The sequence below is a fragment of the Rhipicephalus microplus genome, chromosome 6 (assembly GCF_043290135.1).
Source record: "Rhipicephalus microplus isolate Deutch F79 chromosome 6, USDA_Rmic, whole genome shotgun sequence".
Taxonomy (NCBI): Eukaryota; Metazoa; Arthropoda; class Arachnida; order Ixodida; family Ixodidae; genus Rhipicephalus; species Rhipicephalus microplus.
Window position 1 is genome coordinate 179,487,219 of NC_134705.1, and position 20,438 is coordinate 179,507,656.

General features: G+C 49.9%; 2 protein-coding genes across 2 annotated transcripts; both read left to right on the top strand.

Moving 5' to 3' along the window:
• Positions 1 to 9,815, top strand: LOC119168282 (retinol dehydrogenase 7). The gene is made up of 4 exons (XM_075867165.1): positions 1 to 1,009; positions 2,043 to 2,195; positions 4,939 to 5,147; positions 8,618 to 9,815. The coding sequence occupies exons 1-4, from the start codon at positions 679 to 681 to the stop codon at positions 8,912 to 8,914; spliced, it is 990 nt and encodes a 329-aa protein (XP_075723280.1). The 5' UTR covers positions 1 to 678; the 3' UTR covers positions 8,915 to 9,815.
• Positions 9,816 to 11,758: 1,943 nt separating this feature from the next.
• Positions 11,759 to 19,833, top strand: LOC119168281 (serpin B9). The gene is made up of 4 exons (XM_075867934.1): positions 11,759 to 12,373; positions 13,905 to 14,063; positions 18,057 to 18,212; positions 18,783 to 19,833. Exons 1-4 carry the CDS (start codon positions 11,759 to 11,761, stop codon positions 19,320 to 19,322), a joined length of 1,470 nt encoding a protein of 489 aa, XP_075724049.1. The 3' UTR covers positions 19,323 to 19,833.
• Positions 19,834 to 20,438: the final 605 nt, after the last annotated feature.

Here is a 20,438-nt window from a genome sequence, read left to right on the forward strand (position 1 = left end):
CGTCCGTTGCTTTCCGTCGAGCTACGCGAAACCGTCCGCCCGTATCTCTCGGCACCCAGTGAATCTCGCACAGAACAGACGCTTGCGCGCATTGTATCCGGGACAGGGGGAAAACAAATTCGGCTGCTGTTGGCATACGTAGGGTCCGGACATATCCTTTCTTGTGATTCCTGCGCAGGACTGTAGAATAACCAGTATACGTTAGCTGTGGGAGCTCGCTTCATTCTCCAGCTACTCGAAAGGGCACAACGTGCCATATAACCGCCCAAACTTCTGTGTCCTCTTCAAAGGTGCCTTGCGGAAGCTTAAGTCCCTTGTTAGACCCACAACCCGTCCCCAAGATTGAAGGCTTGATGTGACCGACAGAGTCATAACAAGGGAATTCCCGAGTGTTCACTGCACACAGCCTCACCAGTGCAGCCCTGTGGGAGGTAACAGCATTAATTCTGTTGAAACCCCCGGTTGATTGCAGTGTGGCGAGGGGGAGTTGAAGCTCGGTGCAGTCGACCGTGTCCCGACAAGAGACGGCCAGGTGTTCACTATACAGCGCATCACCCGTGTACTCCAGAGGGGCTTACTGCATTCTGCCGAAACCGCCAGTTGACCGCTGTGCGACGGGTGAAGAGTTGACGTCAGCACTATTCTTGTCGGCGATCGCCAACCGACGTAGTTGAAACCATGCATCGCGTCCTCGCGCTGTTGACTCGCCTGGTGTCGTTCTTGTTCGGCTGGCTGCCGTTCTGTGGCCGTCGAGAACGTCTCGTCGGCGGAGACGGAAGACGTGTGCTGGTGAGTGGCTGCGACTCCGGCATCGGCTTGCGACTCGCGCAGAGGCTTCACGAGGCCGGCTATCGCGTACTGGCGGGCTGCCTCAGCGCGGACAGCGAGGGAGCCCGGCAACTTTCGAAGCTGCGCGACAGACAGCATCCGGTGCAGGTGCTCCAACTGGACGTCACCAGCGACAGCAGTGTGCAGCGGGCACTCGTTCAGGGACGAGTGCACGACGAAGGTAAGCGCAAGCCCAACCTCCGCCTATCCGGTGTTGTAGCCCGTAGTCCGAAGGATTGCTTGGGTTGGGTATTTCGCGTGATCCATCAGCAATACGGATTACGCGAAATTTCTGTAGACGAAAATTAAATATTCTAGGCTTCAAGCCCATTATAAACGAGTTAATCCTTACCTGTCTCCTCCTGGAATTTGTCAAGTAAACAGAGCGCAGGTCGCGGGATCTAGTCCTGGCTACGGCGGCTGCATTTTCGACGGAGGCGAAAATGCTGTAGGCCCGGGTGCTCAGATTTGGGTGCGCGTTAAAGAACCCCAGGTGGTCTAAATTTCCGGAGCCCTCTACTACGGCGTCTCTCATAATAATATGGTGGTTTTGGGACGTTAAACCCCACATGTCAATCAATCGAAGTAAAAAGACTGAAACACGAGAAGGTCAAATGAATACAGAAAGAAAGTTGGTCTGACAAAACAGGCCTGCGTTGACATTTAGTTCAAGATGGAGATGAAGAGATTTTCAAACCGTACGTTTAATGTTGCAGCCACATTAAAAAAAAACATGGTTGTGAACTGTACTTAAATAACTGTTGTGATTTTTATGCTACCCGTCAAGTGTACAAGCTCGCGAAAACCAAACGGTTTGTTTTGTTATATCCGATATAATGGCAACGCTCGCGTTTCCAGCTTTTTAAAAGAAAATAAATGTAATTGAAACGAAGTGTACGCAATCAAAGTTGAATTAATTATGGCGGTTTTGCGTCCCAACACAATGATACGATTATGCGGGACGCCGTAATGGACGGGTCCGAAAATTTCGGCCATCTGGAGTCGGTGGAGACGTGACTCTAAATGCGCGGGCTTCAAGCATTTCCACCACCGTCGAAAATGAGGCCGCCGCGGCCGGGATGCGATCCCGCTACCTTCTGGTCAGTAGAGCAGCCCGGCGGGTGTGAAAGATGGCATATTTCGCTATTACCGATAATTCGTATCATCGGGTGTTCGTTGTAACGCGGTTCGGCTGTACGCTCCGCTCACTGCAGGGCTGTGCGGTCTGGTGAACAACGCGGGCGTGTGCGTGCTCGGCGAGTTCGAGTGGATGACACCGGAGCAGGTGGAGCGGACCATGGCGGTCAACCTGTTGGGCACCATGAGGCTCACCAAGGCTTGCCTGCCTTACATACGGCGAAGCAAAGGTTAGACACGCGGTCACCACGCGTGAAGCGTGAGACCTCCCCCTCCCCCCTCTTCGTTGGAGGACGGCGTAAAATCCAGGATAACCGCTGGTCGTTAAGGGTAACTAACTGGATTCCCAGAGAAGGCAAGCGGGTTAGGGGGAGACAGAAGGTTAGGTGGGCAGATGAGATTAAGAAGTTTGCGGGTATAAATTGGCAGCAGCAAGCACAGGACCGGGTTAACTGGCGGAACATGGGAGAGGCCTTTGTCCTGCAGTGGACGTAGTCAAGCTGATGATGATGATGATGGCGTAAAATCGGAGTTCCCACTTTTTCGCGAACAGGTAAGCGCGGGTAATGGTAATGCACGATCGGCGTTATCTGTAGGGAAACAAGTAATGATGTGTTTTTTTTTCAATTGATTGGCTGGTTTCGTCAAAGTGTGCGACGATGTTGCGCTTATAATGACGGTTTGTTCATTTGTATGACGATGTAAACGATATTTCCATACATTTGCCAGTACGGTGGTGATGCACTCGCTCGAACCATCCTCGGTTTTACCGCCTGCTTCTCGCTATACGTGTGTTGCGATACACTAATAAATAAAATGAAATGATTCACTGCCAATAACTCACCGAAACTTTCACGTGAGGACAGAAGGTTATGTAAACCATTCAAAAGCAAAAGAAGACGGCCTTGTCTGTCCATGTGGGCATGCGTGAACAGTAAACACGAACTACTGAATCGGCCCTGTTTTACCATTATCTAAGAAAAAAATCTCTGCCTCGTGAGTATGTTATTATGAAAGAGAAGCCGACAACCACCTGAATGTCTCTCGAAGCCACAAGGAAATCCGCACGGATTTCTCACAAAGAAAAAAAAAGACTTCTTATTCGATCTGAGAAAATTCTTTGTGGTGCGATGGTCACCCACGGACCAACGCCTTTCATGCCAGCCATTGTGGGAGGGCAAATCGGTTCACGACAACTAGAAGCACACGGACACTATATTGGTCTTCCACTTCAAGTTGTCGACTGATCCGCCCTCGTGCTGAGAATGGTTAGCATACAAAAAAAAAAATCGGTACATTGACCTTCCCGGAGAGGCCTTAGTTCGGGTTCGGTCCTCGGACAAGGACGAACATTTATGACTAAGAAGATCTCGTTTATCTCTATATACATTGTCTTTTTTTGAAAAGGCGAGTGTATTTGCGGGTAGCTTCGTGCTACTAGACAGGCGGTTTTCAATGTTCCTTTTCAGAACTCGTCCGCCACCTCGCAGGACTCCCGCAAAACTGATTAGAAATATTCATTGCACCTGATCACTGCCATCCTGAACCATAGGCGTGTGCGGGGTTCCCCATTGAGGGGGGGGGGTGATTTCACTACAGAGCCTTCCCTTGACTCCCCAACCGCTGTTAGAGTACGTGCTTCCCACAACGACATGCACTAGGCTTTCCGGGGCTGAAGGTGAAAGGTAAACAGTTCTTTTGATGCATGGAGGAAAGAAATAGAAGGAGGGAGACGTCGCACAGCAAGTCTTGGCAGGCCGACCCGTTTTAAAGCCAGCAGTGTCGGCCCAAAACGTTACCTTTCTTGTCAAGATCTCGCTAGAAGTGAGATTTGCCGAGACTTCGGGGTATAGAACCCGGTAGCTTTTAAAAGCTCTGCGGGCTGGCCGGTCTGCGGCCAGCCCGCAGAGAAGGTTCAAAATCAGAACGTGACTGCGAGCACCAAAACCTACCGCACGCTCCGGCGTTTTGACCACGTCTTGGCCAACGTGGTGGGCCTCAATAGTGGGATGTAATGCTTCCTCCTTTCTTTTGTCTTACTTCATGTCTGAATGCAATGTCAGGGGTCCTCGGCCACCGTCATTGTCGAAAATCTCCACGGCCATAACCTTGAACTTCATTTTGTAACAACGACAAAGGCGCACTAGAAACAGCGACATAAGGAAGGCACATACACTCACGCAACGCTGTTACCGTTCTTGAAAACGGAGCCCGAATCGCCTGTTTCATGAACTTGCACTGAATAGGTAGTTTGGGAACTGGGGCCCCATGGAGCTTGTGGGCACTAGAGATTAGCAATTTGCCTGGGCGCGTGCGCAGACTCCAAGGCAATATTGGATTCTTGCCAATGAACCATACATTGTATCATGGCCTGCGCTGTCTGCATCGTCTTGCTAGCAACCCAAGACGCCTTGGGGACCCACGCTAGTTTTCAATTTTTCGGGGAAATCGGGTCAACGCAAGCAAAAGAGCCGCAATGGTTCGGGTCTGTGCATGCGCCCTAGAGGATCACAAGTTTCAAGAGTCCGAAACTCCCCAATGACGGCACAGGAACGACATAACTAAAGGTATGGGGCAGATTGCACACGCGTGTGTCCTATCTCAGAGTAGCAGTAAAAGGGGACTCCGAAATAATGGTAGATATAAAGTCACAGTTTGTGTATTGTAGACTATAAGCTACACTGGCCGAGGTTGAGCAGTTTCGCGTCACTCATCAAGAGCAGTGATACGCATACGCGAAAAGCAGTGACGTCATACAGCACACAGCTGGCGCGCCAGAGAAAGCCTGGAAACACCTGCAGTCACGTGTCGCGCTTAACTCGCGTGCGCCCACTCACTAGTCCGTCCGTCCATCTGTCCGTCGGTGAGTCCATCCATCCGTCTCTCCTTCCGTCTGTCCGTAGCTCACGCTACACATATCCTGCAATAGCCAAGCTAAGCCACTGCTAAGTTTTTCTGTGGTCTCTCGTATAGGGCGTGTGGTGTGCCTGAGTACGGTGGTGGCTGCGGCTCCTGCCATGCCGTGCATGTCCGCCTACTGCGCCAGCAAGACTGCCGTGGAATCGTTCACCCGCTGCCTGCGGCTCGAGTTGGCGCGCCACGGGGCCCACGCGATCGTCGTTCGACCCGGGGACCTGGCCAAGCACACGGGAATCATGAGACGCCAGGGTGACGACAACGAGGTATTACGGAGAGCCCATCTGAGTTCGTAACGAAAAATTGCTCTTGTTGCGTTCGTTCTAACGATAGGCATGCGCAAACTTGTCTATCAATGGAGGGAGGAGTAAGTTGAACCGCAAACGGCTTCCCTACTCCATGTTCAAGCAATAGAGATTCCTAAAATTAACGAGAGAGAACCCTGGCGCTGATGATTGTCCATCCACCATGGAAATGACGGGAAGCACGAACTGTTGGGCGAGTTGGTAATTAATCTTATCTGAGCGAGAAAAAAATGAAGTGCAAAAGAAAGACACCTGCACAAAGCGCACACTAGCAACGGCACCTTTATTGGAGAAAACAGACATATATATGCGGTTACGAGAACTCGTGTGGGGAAAGAAAATGAGTAGAAAGTGCGCTGTGTCCAAGTGTCTTCCTTTTATACTTCAATTTTTTTTTCACGCAACTCAGTTAAGAGGGACATGACGGCTACAACACAAATTTGCCTATATAGTCTTCGTGCTTGCGGGCATCGAACGCACTTGTGAGTTTGCTTATTGCCGTGTTTGGTTTGTTCTCTTTAATAAAAAGAACGGGCCGTTGCAAAATTCGTGAGCCGATTTGAACTGGTGAGCCCAAAAAGGTCAAGGCGGTGACGCGAAACTGCTGAACGTTCGATTAACTTCATCTTGCGGCAAAGCGAATTCACACACCACGAAGTCAAACGCAGCTGGAAGAACGAAGATTAGACAAATCCGTGTACTACCCACCACATATGGTGGGTAGTACACGGATTGGCCATGGAGCGTCAGTTACGCTGTCTGGAGCGCCGTGCGTTGAAGCTCCCACAGACACTAGTGCCAGAGTCCCCTCTAGTGTATCTTAGGAAAGCTTTTGATTGAAGCAGTCCAAGCAAATAAGGAGTCCGGTTGAGTGCGAAGGAAAACAATTCCCGCAACGGATTCAAAAATCAAAATGAACACGCGACGTTCTTCTCAGCGTCCATTCTTCCGCATGGTCCAGCGGTTGCGATGCTAGCTGCTGACTCGATTTAGGTGGCGGGCTGTCGCATTTCGACGAGGGGTGCTATATAGGTCCATGTAATGTGCGATGTCAGTGCCAGGTAAGAGCACGTCAAAGAACAGTAGACGGTCCGAATTTCCCGAGCCCGTCCCTCGTAAGGATATCGTGGTTTTGGGATGTAAAACTCCAGACATTACTACTATTACTACAACGGCCAATTCCTTTGGTCCCAGACTGTCCAGGAGTGAATGTAGGGAATAACGGTTCTAGTGATGCAACACGAGTGGTCTTCAGTCACCATTATCGCGGCGAACTTGCACGAGCGTACTTATGCAGTTCAGACAGGTGAAATAATGAGACAAACTTCGCCCCCCTCCCCCCCAAGATGATTAGTCGGAGCAGCCGTTGTAGCTGAAGGGTAAAAAGAAATGATTAATCAGTGCTTTATTTTTTTACCATGTCCAAAAGGAAATACGTCGCAGGCGAAATGCAAAACGTGGTTGTCTCTACCACCTATACTCTCTTTCGCACACTTTAATTTTATTTCTATATTTTTATTTATTATTATGTATGAAATTGAATATTAGATAAACGCTAGGTAACTTTCCCCGGCTATCTTTGGTCCTCATCGTCAGCTAGCTTTATTATGATTGTCAATAACGGTGGAAGTTGAGCCTGTAACATTCGGCTTCATCATCAGCATCAGCCTGACTACATCCACTGCAGGACAAAGGCCTCTCCCATTTTCCGCCACTCAACTCGGTCCTGTGCTTGCTGCGGCCAATTTATACCGGCAAACTTCTTAATCTCATCTGCCCACCTAACGTTCTGTCTCCCCCTAACCCACTCGCCTTCTCTAGGAATCCAGTTAGTTACCCTTAATGACCAACGGGTATACGTGCTACATGCCCGGCCCATGTCCATTTCCTCTTCTTGATTTCAATTATGATATCCTTAACCCCGGTTTGTTCGCTAATCCACTCTGCTCTTTTCTTGTCTCTTAGGTTACACCTACCATTTTTCTTTCCATTGCTCGCTGCGTCGTCCTCAATTTAAGCTGAACCCTTTTTATAAGCCTCCAAGTTTCTGCTCCGTAGCTAAGTACCAGCAAGACGCTGCTGTTATACACCTTCATCTTGAGAGATAGTGGCGTTCGGCTTGTTCCAGTGTAAAGGGGCGTTCTGAAGTTCCTCGGCAGACCATTATGAAGCTGGAAAACATGACTAGGACCGGAAGGCAAGACAGGGTACCGAAAGGGCCCGCGGAGCCTGACATAAACCGCCCTTGCATTGTTTCTAGTTTCAGTGTGTATCAACAAATCCACTGTTATAGACTACAGCATTATAGTTTATGTCGGTTTCCTCGGGCCTTTTCAGTGCCTTGCCTTGTCGCTTCTACTTTGCCCTCATTACTAAGCAGGAGAGATATCCTCCGTTAGTCAGACAACTTATGAAACTGGCTGCCACTGACCAAACCCCGGAAACACATAATTTGGGCTCCTAGCCATCGGAGTTTACGACGTAATGAGGCCGCCCGAGCGCTTATTAACACCGGGTTCCTCATCCCAGCTCTTACGACTCAGAGGCTAGTAAACCATTGCTGCTGTTCAACAATTATTATCGCGACACTCGCTGCCTTTTCTCGGCTCCTGCAAAGGAGCTGAGCTGGACGGTTGAACGAATTCTAAGGCGCCTGCATACAGGCCCTATATACTCTGTCTTGCAATTTTAAAACACATTGATCCGAACAAGGATCGGCGGTGCCCACAGGGGATACCTGCGATATCTCCCGCACGGTGACGGCATATGCCAGAAATCCCGACCTGCACGTTTCTGCTACCCTTTCCCGAGAGGCATGTGAGGCATGGGAGACTGCCCTCCTCAACTGCTCCTCCCTGGAGTCTTAACGGACTCCGGTGAGACGGGCATGCGGTGGGGCCTCGTCATGTGCCGTCCCGGGAGTATTTAGCTGGACCATGCTTTGGCCGCCAAAGTCTCTCTCTCTTTCACAATAAATGCAGTTTCTATCTATCTATCTATCTATCTATCTATCTATCTATCTATCTATCTATCTATCTATCTATCTATCTATCTATCTATCTATCTATCTATCTATCTATCTATCTATCTATCTATCTATCTATCTATCTATCTATCTATCTATCCATCCATCCATCCATCCATCCATCCATCCATCCATCCATCCATCCATCCATCCATCCATCCATCCATCCATCCATCCATGCATCCATCCATGCATCCATCCATCCATCCATCCATCCATCCGTCCATCCATCCATCCATCCATCCATCCATCCATCCATCCATCCATCCATCCATCCATCCATCCATCCCAGAGCGGCTTTAGTGTTTCACTACGTATCATCAAGTCCACATTAGCACACTTCATTGTGAAAGCGTTTTGCTGTATATGGCATCGCCATCTCCTTATTCCCCTCTTTCCCACGCAGGCAATGTGGGACTCCATGGACGAGGAGCAGCGTTCGGTTCACGGGCCTTACGTGAGGGGCTTCGTGCGCGGCTGGAAGTCCCAGCAGGGCGCGCTGTCTCCGGCTCGACTCGACGACAGCCCCGTGTTCGACCACGTTGAGCACGCGCTGGGCTCACGCAGTCCGCGCGCCCTCTACGTGAGCGACAGCGGCCTGTGGCCGCTGTTCCTGTGCGCGCTGTCCGTGCTGCCAACCGCGTTCTCAGACGCCATGGGGTCGCTCTACTACAAGTTCCTCAGGCGCAGTGGAAGCGAGTGACGAACTTCTGCTTAAACATGCACGGTGTCTGTACAGGGGCGGCGCAAGGGGGGGGGGGGGCAAGGGTGGGCTGGAGCCCCCCCCCAAATTCTCGCCTGCCCCCCCTATGCCCACCCAAGTGCCCGGAAGCATATATTGAAAACCTAGTAGGAGCAGAGCTAGCTTGCCCCCCCGGAGGAACTCACTTTTCGTGGTTGCCCCCCCCCCCCCCAGTAAAAACATCCTGGCGCCGCCCCTGTGTCTGTAGTGTTCCGCACATTAATGCTGCGATCAATTTTGAAGAGAGGGAGAGAAAGAAATAGCGCTTTACAAACGGAAATATATGTGTGCATGCTATGTATGTGATCTGTTTAGAAGAACTGGGAACTGGGCTATATAGCCACGGTGTCCGATTGATGATCACTAGATGGCGCCACGAAGCAGCCCAAAAACACTAGAAAGCACACGAAACACGAGCGCCGTACTCTGAACTTGGCTTTTATTCACATGGACAGATCATGTAAATCTGAATAAACATATCATCTGCGGGATGCCCGGTGTGTGTATATATGTTTATACGTTCTGAGCACGTGAATAAAAGTAGAACTGAGAGTTCGGCGCCAGTGCTTCGTGTGCTTCCTCGTTAAGTTCGTCCTGCTTCGTGATGAAGGAGAAATGAACTCTATTTGGTCCTGGAGAACCCGATCAGACACTCCACGAAGCGTTGTCCGCCGCAGCCGCGCCACCGTTTTAGCAATTATGCATGCGACCTCATAAACCTTGAAATCTCGGGGGCGGCGCGAAGTTCAAAACGACCCTCTCCATCCACAGCAGGCGGCTTTAACCCGTCTTCAACAACGAACGCGCGCAGAGCCGAGAAAAAAAAAAAAGGAAGGGAACAAAGACAAGCGCAGACTTCCAATTGACTTTGTCTTTCTTCTGGCCTGCCCTTGTTTTCTTTCGTGCACTTTGCGCTGGTTGTTGAAGATGGTTTGTCAACTAGGCCAATCTCAAGCGTGGCTTTAACCCGCCTGGAGGAGGCAGCGCGGACACCTAATGTTGGGTGTCAGTCATCCCGCTCCAGCAGTTTTCTTCTTAGTCTAGCGCCTACCAAGAATTTGGATGCCGGTAATACCTCAATAGCAAGGGCCATTTTAAGATGTCTTTGCCAGCGCATCCGCCATTTCATTCCTAAATAAGCCCTTATGCCCTGGAACCCATACCGATTTGATCAGATTGAGATGCGAGGGAACTAATGCTTTAATTGAAAGCACTCTGAGGCATGCGAGTTCTCATCTGCAGTAAGGGAGGCACGTACTGATGGTGAATCCGTCAAAATTACTGCCGAACTTAATGCAATCGTTATTTAACGGAGAGCTAGAATTATCGCTAAAGAATCTGCTTGAAAAATGGGCACAAAGCGAAACACTCATTTTTTTTTTTTGCCTGTTGGCGTCACGTAGCAAGTGATCTTATTGCGAGCTGCCAGCTGACCAAATATCCCTCGCATGCACCACCCGAAAGCGTGGTGCATGCGAGGGAAGGAAGTGTAAGTGGAAGTGAGGGAAGGAAGTGTAAAAATGTAAGGGCTAGTTTTCCTTTGTTAAACAATATAATAATGAGAAGTAACAATGATGCCAAGAGAGTAATGTAAGAGAGCTCGCCGCCGGCAGGTTCAGTCTTGTCTAGTCTTGTCTCCTAGGAGATCTTGGCTCATACCCACATGGGGGATTGGCCACACTGTACCTCACAATAGATCATTTTTTACAACGCTTGCTACAAAAAATAAAGAGAAATTAGATAGGAACAATCCAGCTGGTGGCAAGTTATTTTTTCGCTCTTTTCTTTCTTCGCATTAACTTTACAATCACTTCTGTACTTCCCATGACACCATCGGCTGTTAGATTTAATTTATATTGCGTCTAACAAAGACAAACGATCCCTTAAACTAATACACTTTTTCTGACAGTCAGACAGACACAATCACGAAATATGATCCTGCATATTTAACACTGGGTGAAAGCGGGGAAACTTTTCCTCTACTTAATCCGTCCACGGCTCCCTGGTATGTGTAGCAAGAGCCAGCACGCACAGCTAACATCTGTCCTCTACATCTATAGCGACCAACAGAAAAGTGGCTAAAACTGGGACTCATCAAGAACAATTCTTCATTACAATTATCACAACCTGATCTTCTTTCATTTGGAGCCTCTACGCTGGGTTTAAGCCACAGGGATGTTTTTATTCGCCGTTCAAGAATACATCACTGCGACTAAACGACTTTCTTGCTAAATTACGGTGTCGCCGTTTTTCTTCATTTTTTTTTCCTGCAAACTTGATATCGGCATTTCAAATAGAAATTAAGTTACAAAAAGTTTTGTAAGAATGACGCAATGCTGAAAATGTAGGGCAAATTCACCTTATAATCGGCCAATCCCTTCCTTTGGGTACGAGCCATTTGCACGGGGAAACAACAACAACAACAACAACAACAACAACAACAACAACAACAACAACCACCACTTGACACTGCAACCAATGTTGTATCTTGAAACGGTTTCAAACTATATGATCCACCCGACTCTTGGCCCGATACCCCGGAGTGGGTACAGGCGCAAATCATTTCAGGAGCGTCATCATCCACAACAGGGAAACAACGACAACTACTACTTGACACTGCAACCAATGTTGTATCTTAAAACGGTTTCAAATTATAAGATCCACCCGACTCTTCACCCGATACCCTTGAGTGGGTACAGGCGCAAATAATTCCAGGAGCGTCATCATCAGCAACAGGGAAACAACAACAACAACTACTACTTGACACTGCAACCAATGTTGTATCTTGAAACGGTTTCAAACTATATGATCCACCCGACTCTTGGCCCGATACCCTTGAGTGGGTACAGGCGCAAGTCATTCCAGGAGCGTCATCATCAGCAACAGGGAAACAACAACAACAACTACTACTTGACACTGCAACCAATGTTGTATCTTAAAACGGTTTCAAACTATAAGGTCCACCCGACTCTTGGCCCGATACCCTTGAGTGGGTACATGCGCAAATCCTTCCAGGAGCGTCATCATCAGCAACTACAGCCTCTCTCGGTCAGCCCGCGGGCCATCGACATCGCGGCAGGCCCCGAGGCGATGTCGACCGGCAGTGCGAGCCCGCTGCGGAATCCGCTGGGCACCGCGTCGCCCGCGACGCCGGGCACGCCGAATTCGGGGAGGCCCTTCTGCACGCTCACCGACTTCGGCCTGAAGCTGGTGGCGCACGCGCTGCAGGAGGGCCCCGACAACAACGTGTGCCTGTCCCCGTTCGGCGTTGCCGTCGCCTTGGGGATGGCCATCGTGGGCAGCAGCGACTCCACCACCGCCCAGGTGGTGCACGCCGTGGGCGCCATCGACTCCAACAACCTGTACCGCACCTGCGAGAGGATACTCTCCATGCTCAACGGCGCCATGCCCAAGACCAAGGTGCGCGTGTAACCTGCAGCTCTTCTCGCAGTGTGCGCCGAGCGCTTCGACTTTTCAAAGGGCCCCTAAAGCACCCCCCCCCCCGTAGTTTCTTAACATTTTCATGTGAAAGCGCGCAAGGATTTTAAGAATGCCGTCACTATGAACCATGCGGAACGCGGCAGCGCCACGAGTCGTGGATGTCTCTCTTTCTCTCTCTCACACACACAGAACAAAACAATCCCGTACTCTTTCCTGGGCATTTCGGTATCCCCTGCGTTGTCGTGACGTCAGCAAGCGCGTCCGGTCACGTCGATAACAACAAGAACCCGTTCGTTTGCAGCAGATATACGCGCCCTCCCTGCTCTGCATTCTCGCAGGCTGAGGAGGAGCGCTCGGCCAGGAAGAGGGACGAGCCGATGAAATGAGCGCAGCCAAGGAAAGGGTAAAGCGAGCGAGGGCTGCTAACGGATGTTCAAGCGCGTGTAGCTCCGCTATTACGGCACCATTTCGAAAAATTCTCGCGGTTCCGTGTTTGTTTCAGACTCGCGCACTACTTGCAACACCACAACTAAATATCCATCTCTGGGTAATTCAGAGTCCCTTTAAGGCGAAACGTAAGATGCCTCATCAAGCGCGGAAAGTAACCGTCAACCATAACACTATAGTGATTGCAGAATCTTCTCGTAATGACGCCACATATGACGTCACGGTTTTCCGGAATTCATGAAGCCACTGCGAGGTCGCACGACGCGGCGTCGCACGACGACGTGATCACGAGACACAGTTCCTTGCTCAAAGGTGGGCCGATCACGGAGCCACTGCAAGACCACATAAAGTAAAAAGAGGTTCCGATGCCTCCGATCCAGGAGGCAGTGCAAAAGGTACGTTCGGTGCAGAAAGCTTCCGAGAAGGGAAGCACAATCGATACAGTAGACAGAGAACGAGACGGCTTTCGTCTGCGAGTCGTCTAAGACGAACTCACGAGGGATCGTGTGATATAAAGGGACCCTAAAGAGCAAGACGATTTTTTCGCGTATAAGTAAACTACTACGTCGCATTACCGAAAGCACCACTGTTAACCACGACACGACGCTTTTTGAGCAAGGAAACAAAAATGCGTTGGGCGATGCCACCTTGAGACTCCCTCACCAGTTACCATGGCATAAGAAACTTTGAAGGCGTGTACTGGGCCCTGCGCAGTCTCACATTAATAAAAAAATGAAGTATGTTTTAATCTGTGGATGCCACAAACTTTGCATGCGAAGGTTCAGAAAATCGCGGCGTACCAATGCCACGAAAATACCGAAATTACATTTTGAAACTTACTACGTCAAGGGCAAATATTTTGGCGCCAAATTTACAAAACAAAAGCTCGACCAACATTTATCCCGTAATAATGAACTTGTGATCGTGAAACATACGGCATTAGAGTTCTCAGAGTGCAGTTTGTCAACCTAAACCAAGTTAGTGTTCCTCTTTCGTGTCCCTTTAAGGACGTTATATACAGTGTGGCTATTTCGCGGTGCTAAATCTTCTCCGGACTCTGCAGGTGTCACTGGGCAACAGACTCTTCGTGTCCGACGACATCCCGCTGCTGCCCGAGTTCAAGGAGACGTTGGCAGAGACCTTCTCCGTCGATCTGGGCCGCATGAATTTCAAGGAAAATCCGCAGGCGGCTGCCCAGGAGATCAACGCATGGGCAGCTAAGGTGACTTGCCCGCGGATTCGAAAGGACACCAAAGAGAAGCATTAAATCAGTTTAGAGAGATAAATTATTTTTTGGGCTATACACAGCTTGTATCGAGCGTCACAGAAGCACCACTAGAAGCGAAAAGGAACAGGGATGAGAGGACCTCGCACTAGTCTTCAACTAAACTTAATTACATTCAACGTGCAAGTATATACACTTAAAGATTACTGACGGCACCATCACAGGAGACCCATTATTATTAGAAAAAAGTTAAAATAAAAGTCACAGTCTTTCACAAGGGCGAAGTAATGAATGCGATAGCAACGAATCGTGTGTTATACGAAGTGAGGCCGACAGTTAATTTGTTTGGATGCAATCTCGCGTGACTTGACAAAACGCTGATTGTTTGATTAGGTGATTGATTGATTAATTGATTGATTGATATGTGGGGTTTAACGTCCCAAAACCACCATATCGTTATGAGAGATGCCATAGTGGAGGGCTCCGGAAATTTCAACCACCCGGGGTGCTTTAACGTGCAGCCAAATCTGAGCATACAGGCATTTGCGCCTCCATCGGAAATGGACGCGGAAAGCCGCCGCAGCCGGGACTCGATCCCGCGACCTGCCGTTTTTGACAAAACGCTGGTGTGAGAGAGAACGGCCGCTTAATGCAAGAATAGATTCTCTTTCCGCATAATCTTTTCGCGTTGAGGGCGCAGCACGTAGAGGGGTATACTATAGCATCCCGCTGATGACTACCGAGAAAGCACGCACTCCAGCAGCCGTGACCGCACCCTCAGAGGTTCAATGCTGCTTCTCTAGCGACCCCCGCCTCTCTCCTCACGTCTTTTCATGCTCGTTCAAAAGAGGCGGAATATTTCCTCTCTGCTTTGACGGAGGGCCTCCCTAGCGGGTAGACGTAATCGTAACAGCCCTCCGAGCGACGGAGATGGGCCGCCTGGATTGATCGATGCTTCAGCTGCGTCCGTCATCCGCGCTGGTGCGCTTTTTTCCGCGGAAGAACATACGATGCGTGAGGAGGGGGGGGGGGGGTGTTATCAATGTGAACCTTATACGGGACATGACGGCGACAGCGACGGCAGAAACCCATCGAGAGTGTCGATATAAATGATATCGCGATACAACGGAGCCCTCCAACACGTCGTCTTTCATTATCACATCAGAATTTTGGAACGTAAAACCCGCGTGCATTGTTATTAATCTCCCGAAAAAAAGCTGGCGCGTGAGTCAGTACACACTCGCTGTCACAGTTTTACAAGGAGCCTGATTACCCGAGAAGAAGTACAACAGGGGTCACCAACTGCGGAGAGTAATAACGGACCTCTGATGCGCATACGGTCGACAATTTTTATCCATGTACCAGTAGTGGTTCTCAGCCATGGATGTTTCGGGGACACCATGTGGACTGGTAAAAGCGATGTGGGACCCCTTGAAGTGAGAGAGAAAAAAAAGGGGAGGGGTGTCATCAAGGAGGTTATACTAAATCTTCTGGAGTGGCGGTCCCGCATACCCGCCCATGTCTCGAAGTGAAGCCGCGGCGGCCATATTGCTCAGGGCACAAGGAGGCGGCGCCTGTTTTGAAGCGCCGTGATGCTTGCCGTGCGTTTCGTTATTGCTACTAAAGCACCTGTTTAATATTTTTAGTAAGCGAACGAATGTGGAAAGGACTTTAATGCACATCTGCTTTAATTTTTCTTGGACATTTGGCGTTTCAAGCGTGTAAAAAAAAAAGAACACGCGAGATCTGCAAGAAACGCGCAGAACAGTCACAGCGAAAGCTGGGAGAGTGGTCTTTCGAAGCCTTCTCTAAAAACTCTTTGGGATGCTACAAGAGCACTGCTGGGTACCCACAGTGCCATAAATAATCATAAATTTTCTATAGTAGGCCAGCATTCACTATGCTATCCTTCGTCATTCATTGGAGAATCGTACGCGGTATTCGCTACACACATGTTTGAAGTTTAGTGCATCTTTTTATGCAGTGGCTGATGACGATGAAGAAATATGCGTGAAGTGGTTATGCACCACAGTTAATAGGTGATCAAGAATAAGTTTTTTAATGGATGCAAGCGTTGGACGACCAAGTCGTCAAGAAATTCGCATTGTGTGACGCCTCGCTGTTCCTTGATGGTCTAAAACGCTTTATTACTCATATTAATGCGACTCGTTTCCAGACATCAAGCCTGCCTAAAACCAGTTTAGAAACAATTTCCAGCGCTGGCGCGGCTCAGTGGTAGAATGCTGGGTTGGCACGCAGCGGACCCGGATTGGACTCTCATTGTGTCATTGATATTCTTAACTTAACGAATTTTTTTTTTGTTCGATACTAATTACGAGTGGCGGCGGCGGCGGACACGGCTCTACGCATGACCCGTGTTCTGATCTCGTAACACCTTTCAAGCGTACTCAGGGATATCTCACACACACACACACACACACACACACACACACACACACACACACACACACACACACACACACACACACACACACACACACACACACACACACACACACACACACACACACACACACACACACACACACACACACACACACACACACACACACACACACACACACACACACACACACACACACACACACACACACACACACACACACACACACACACACACACACACACACACACACACACACACACACACACACACACACACACACACACACACACACACACACACACACACACACACACACACACACACACACACACACACACACACACACACACACACACACACACACACACACACACACACACACACACACACACATATATATATATATATATATATATATATAGCCTACAAACATTACTACAAAAACATAGAGCCTGCAAAAAATTATTCTTAGTGTCATTGTGCCCCCGGACGCTGAAAGAAAATTTATGAATGCAGTCGCATAGTCGCTAAAATATGGGAGAATAAGTGAATGAGCGAAGCATGCCTACTTAAACATCGAAAGCTGAGCCCAGTGTCCACCTCACACGATTCGTGCAGCCAAATACCACCCAAGAGCCCAACATCGTCGTCTCAAAATGTGATCACAGACGTGTTCAGAAGCGTCTTGTTCAATTAGAGGCATGATACGCAACGTTACTAGCACCAAATCAACATGAAAGCCACGCAGGCTAAAATGCGCCCATCCGTTTTCTGCCCTGATCAATATGGCGGTGTCGGCTTCAGCTGCGGAACCTCTCCGCCACTCCAGAAGTTTTAATATAACCTCCTTGGGTGTCATAAATCAACACAACATGTGTTGCCTGATAGGCGCCCTTTGTTTCCCCGTGGCAACAAATGGTCAAACTAACGTGTCATTCGCATTCGATCGCAGAAGCTTGTCAATAAGTTCTGCGGTCAGCAGCCACATTCCACCTGCTTCTAGCTATGCTTGTTCTTCAAATTTACGAGCCCGGAAAAAGCACATGTCGTAGAAAATTGCAACAAACGCTTCACAGCCGTTTCGCGAAAAGAAAAGACGAGTTGGCTTCGCCGCATAGCGAAACCGTTATGCGGTGAGGCATACGAAAAAATTGAAAGGGGCCGTTGTTTCTGGACATTTTGTGCCTCATAAAAGAAGTTGAGAACCACGTTGAATGAAAGAAAGCAAAGTTGAAACCTAGCGTGGTCCCGTGTTTCTCCTTCTCGTCTCTGTATCATTGCGCTATAATCACAGGCGTGCGCAGGGTTTCCATTCAGGGAGTGGGGCGAAGGTTATTCGCCACGCCCCCCTCCCTATTATGTCAATGTGAACCTGATACGGGACGTGACAGCGACGGCGAAAACCCGTCGAGAGTGTTTGCGCCTCCCCCTCTTAGGTGACTAGAACGGGCGACTGCCCCCCCCCAGCTCCCCCCCCCCGGCGCATGACTATGCTAGTAATCACGTCCTATTATACAGTATACCTATAAACAACAGAACTTCAAGCGAGTAGGTAAGCGCCCATTTGTGGGATACGCACGCAGGCGACCGACGGCAACCTGACGCATTTGCTGCGAGACGGGGACGTGAGCGAGAACACCCGAATCTTGATGGTCAGCGCCATCTACTTCCGCGGCGTCTTCAGTGAGCCTTTCTGCGGACCCGTCAAGGCACCCTTCTACGTCAACGCAAGGGAAACGGTAGGGTAACACCTGTTTTTTTTTAGTTTCGAAGCGATATTCTTGCTAGTGAACCACACCGCCCTGCCCCCTAACCACTCCATCGTTTTCGTTGTTGCGGCCATTGACTTGCGCACGTTATACCTTACTACAGTGCCCCCCCCCCCCTCCCACGTGCTATATCGAATGATATTGCTACAAATGTTATTTTGATGAATTCGAATGTCTGGCAGCGCTTGCAACAGTGACCCGCATGGTTTCAAATTGTCCCGTTAAGATTGGGTGCAAGAGGCGAATAGTCTCGTCTATTCGAGAACTTACGTGGTCATGGACCAACGCTAGCGCAGGAACCTTCGATGTACGAAGTCTTCACATGTATGAAAGCGGACGTCTTTTACCGCTTGTCGGCTTATCGACGGCAGACGCTCTGCTCGCTGCTTTCAGTGTACAGGGAGTATATTGTGAGTCTTCATTTCCAGGGAACAGGTTAGACCAAATCAATAATTTCGCCGCGAACACGCTGACTGCTGCCATCGTCATCGTGACGATTCCGTGACCCTATCGTAACGTTCGTTCGAACCGCAATCGCAGGCTCAAGTGGACATGATGGAGTCGTGCCGCGGGGCCCTCTACTGCCGCAGCACTCGCATCCCGTGCGAGGCCATCGAACTGTCGTACGTGTGTCGGACCCTGAGCCTGCTCATCATCCTGCCGGACAAGGGCGTCCCCCTGAGCAAGCTGGTGGCCGCCCTCAGCAACGACGTCGTGCGGCGCCTCATGAAGGACCTCAAGCCCGTGCAATCGATGGCCGTGTGGCTGCCCCGCTTCCGGCTCCAGAACTCGTACTCCATGGTGCCCGCCCTGAAGGCGATCGGCATCACCCACCTGTTCGACGACCACGTGGTCGACCTGAGCCGCATGACGGGCAAGAGCACGGGACTGGCCGTCGACAACTTCGTCCACGAGGCCCTGTTCGAAACCTCCGAGGAAGGAGTCGGCGAGGCGACCAGGCCTCCGGAACCGCTCGACGCCTCCGTGATCACGTTCCGCGCCAACAGGCCGTTCCTGTACGTGCTGCTCCACCACTACAACCACGCGGTTGTCTTCATGGGGGCCGTCTGCAGACCGTGAAGACGTCGGTCCGCGGCGGTTTTCTCGGCGCCGCTCGAGTGTCGGACGGGGACGTGCGATTTCTTTCTTTCCACGAACAGCACGCGCCTCTAAACTTTTTCTATTTTTATTTTCCGGGCATAGTTCAGACGTATCGCAGGCTCTTACGAGTTCCGTACGAGCAGAGCTGTCAACCAATTCGAGTCATAATTCGTGCCGGAATTCCTGCGCCGTTTGGCAGCAAGGAGCGTCGATGATGCTTTTGTTTAAGTTGGTTAGCACAGGCTGCCGCGGACCTGTCGGCTCATAAACTAAATTTGACTCGAACGATGTCCAGACGAACGAGAGTCGTATGGTTGTTATCACACTAACAAATGCGTTTATGTACAGGAAGAGGTGCCGAGTTCTATAGGATCGCGACACGGAACCTCCATTAGAAGTAACAAAGCAATAAAGCCCGTGGCATTTCAATCTGTGAATGGCTGTAGTGCACGTAGTAAAATAAACGCGCGTGAATGCTTGTCAACCCCTAGCATAACCTAACAGCATACGTGTAGTATGTACGTCAATCGGAATAAATAAACCTGGTGTAAAATTGGTGTAACGAAGCATCACTTGTCAATGTTCCCATTAGTGATGTCATGCGCATATATATGCTTGCGCGCGAGGGGGGAAGGGGGGCGACCACCCCGTGGTCGCACAAGAGAGGGGCAAAAGGTCATCTCCATACGTTTTCATAAAGGGGGAGGGGGGCAAACTTTCGAGGACAAACCTCCCCCCTTTCCCATGAGGAGGAACCATGTAAAAGCCTGTGGTCATGTGATCCCTGCTGTGGTACACACAATCAAGTCTGCCACTCTCCACGAACCTATTGTAGGATTCAAGTTTGTAGCTGTGTCATTAGATTGGCCGTCATCATACCACCAAGCGCAAGCGTTTCTGCATGCAACAACCGCCTCCGAGATGTCGGCGCATGCACCACAGTTAATGGGTGAACAAGAACAACACGTCGGCGCAGGCATAATGTCGATACGTACGCCACCACGTTTCGTCTTCACTGCTGCTCAAAGGCATACCAGGTGTGGGAAGAGGGTGAAAGGCAGTTACCCCCCCCCCCCATTTCCATTTTACATGGGT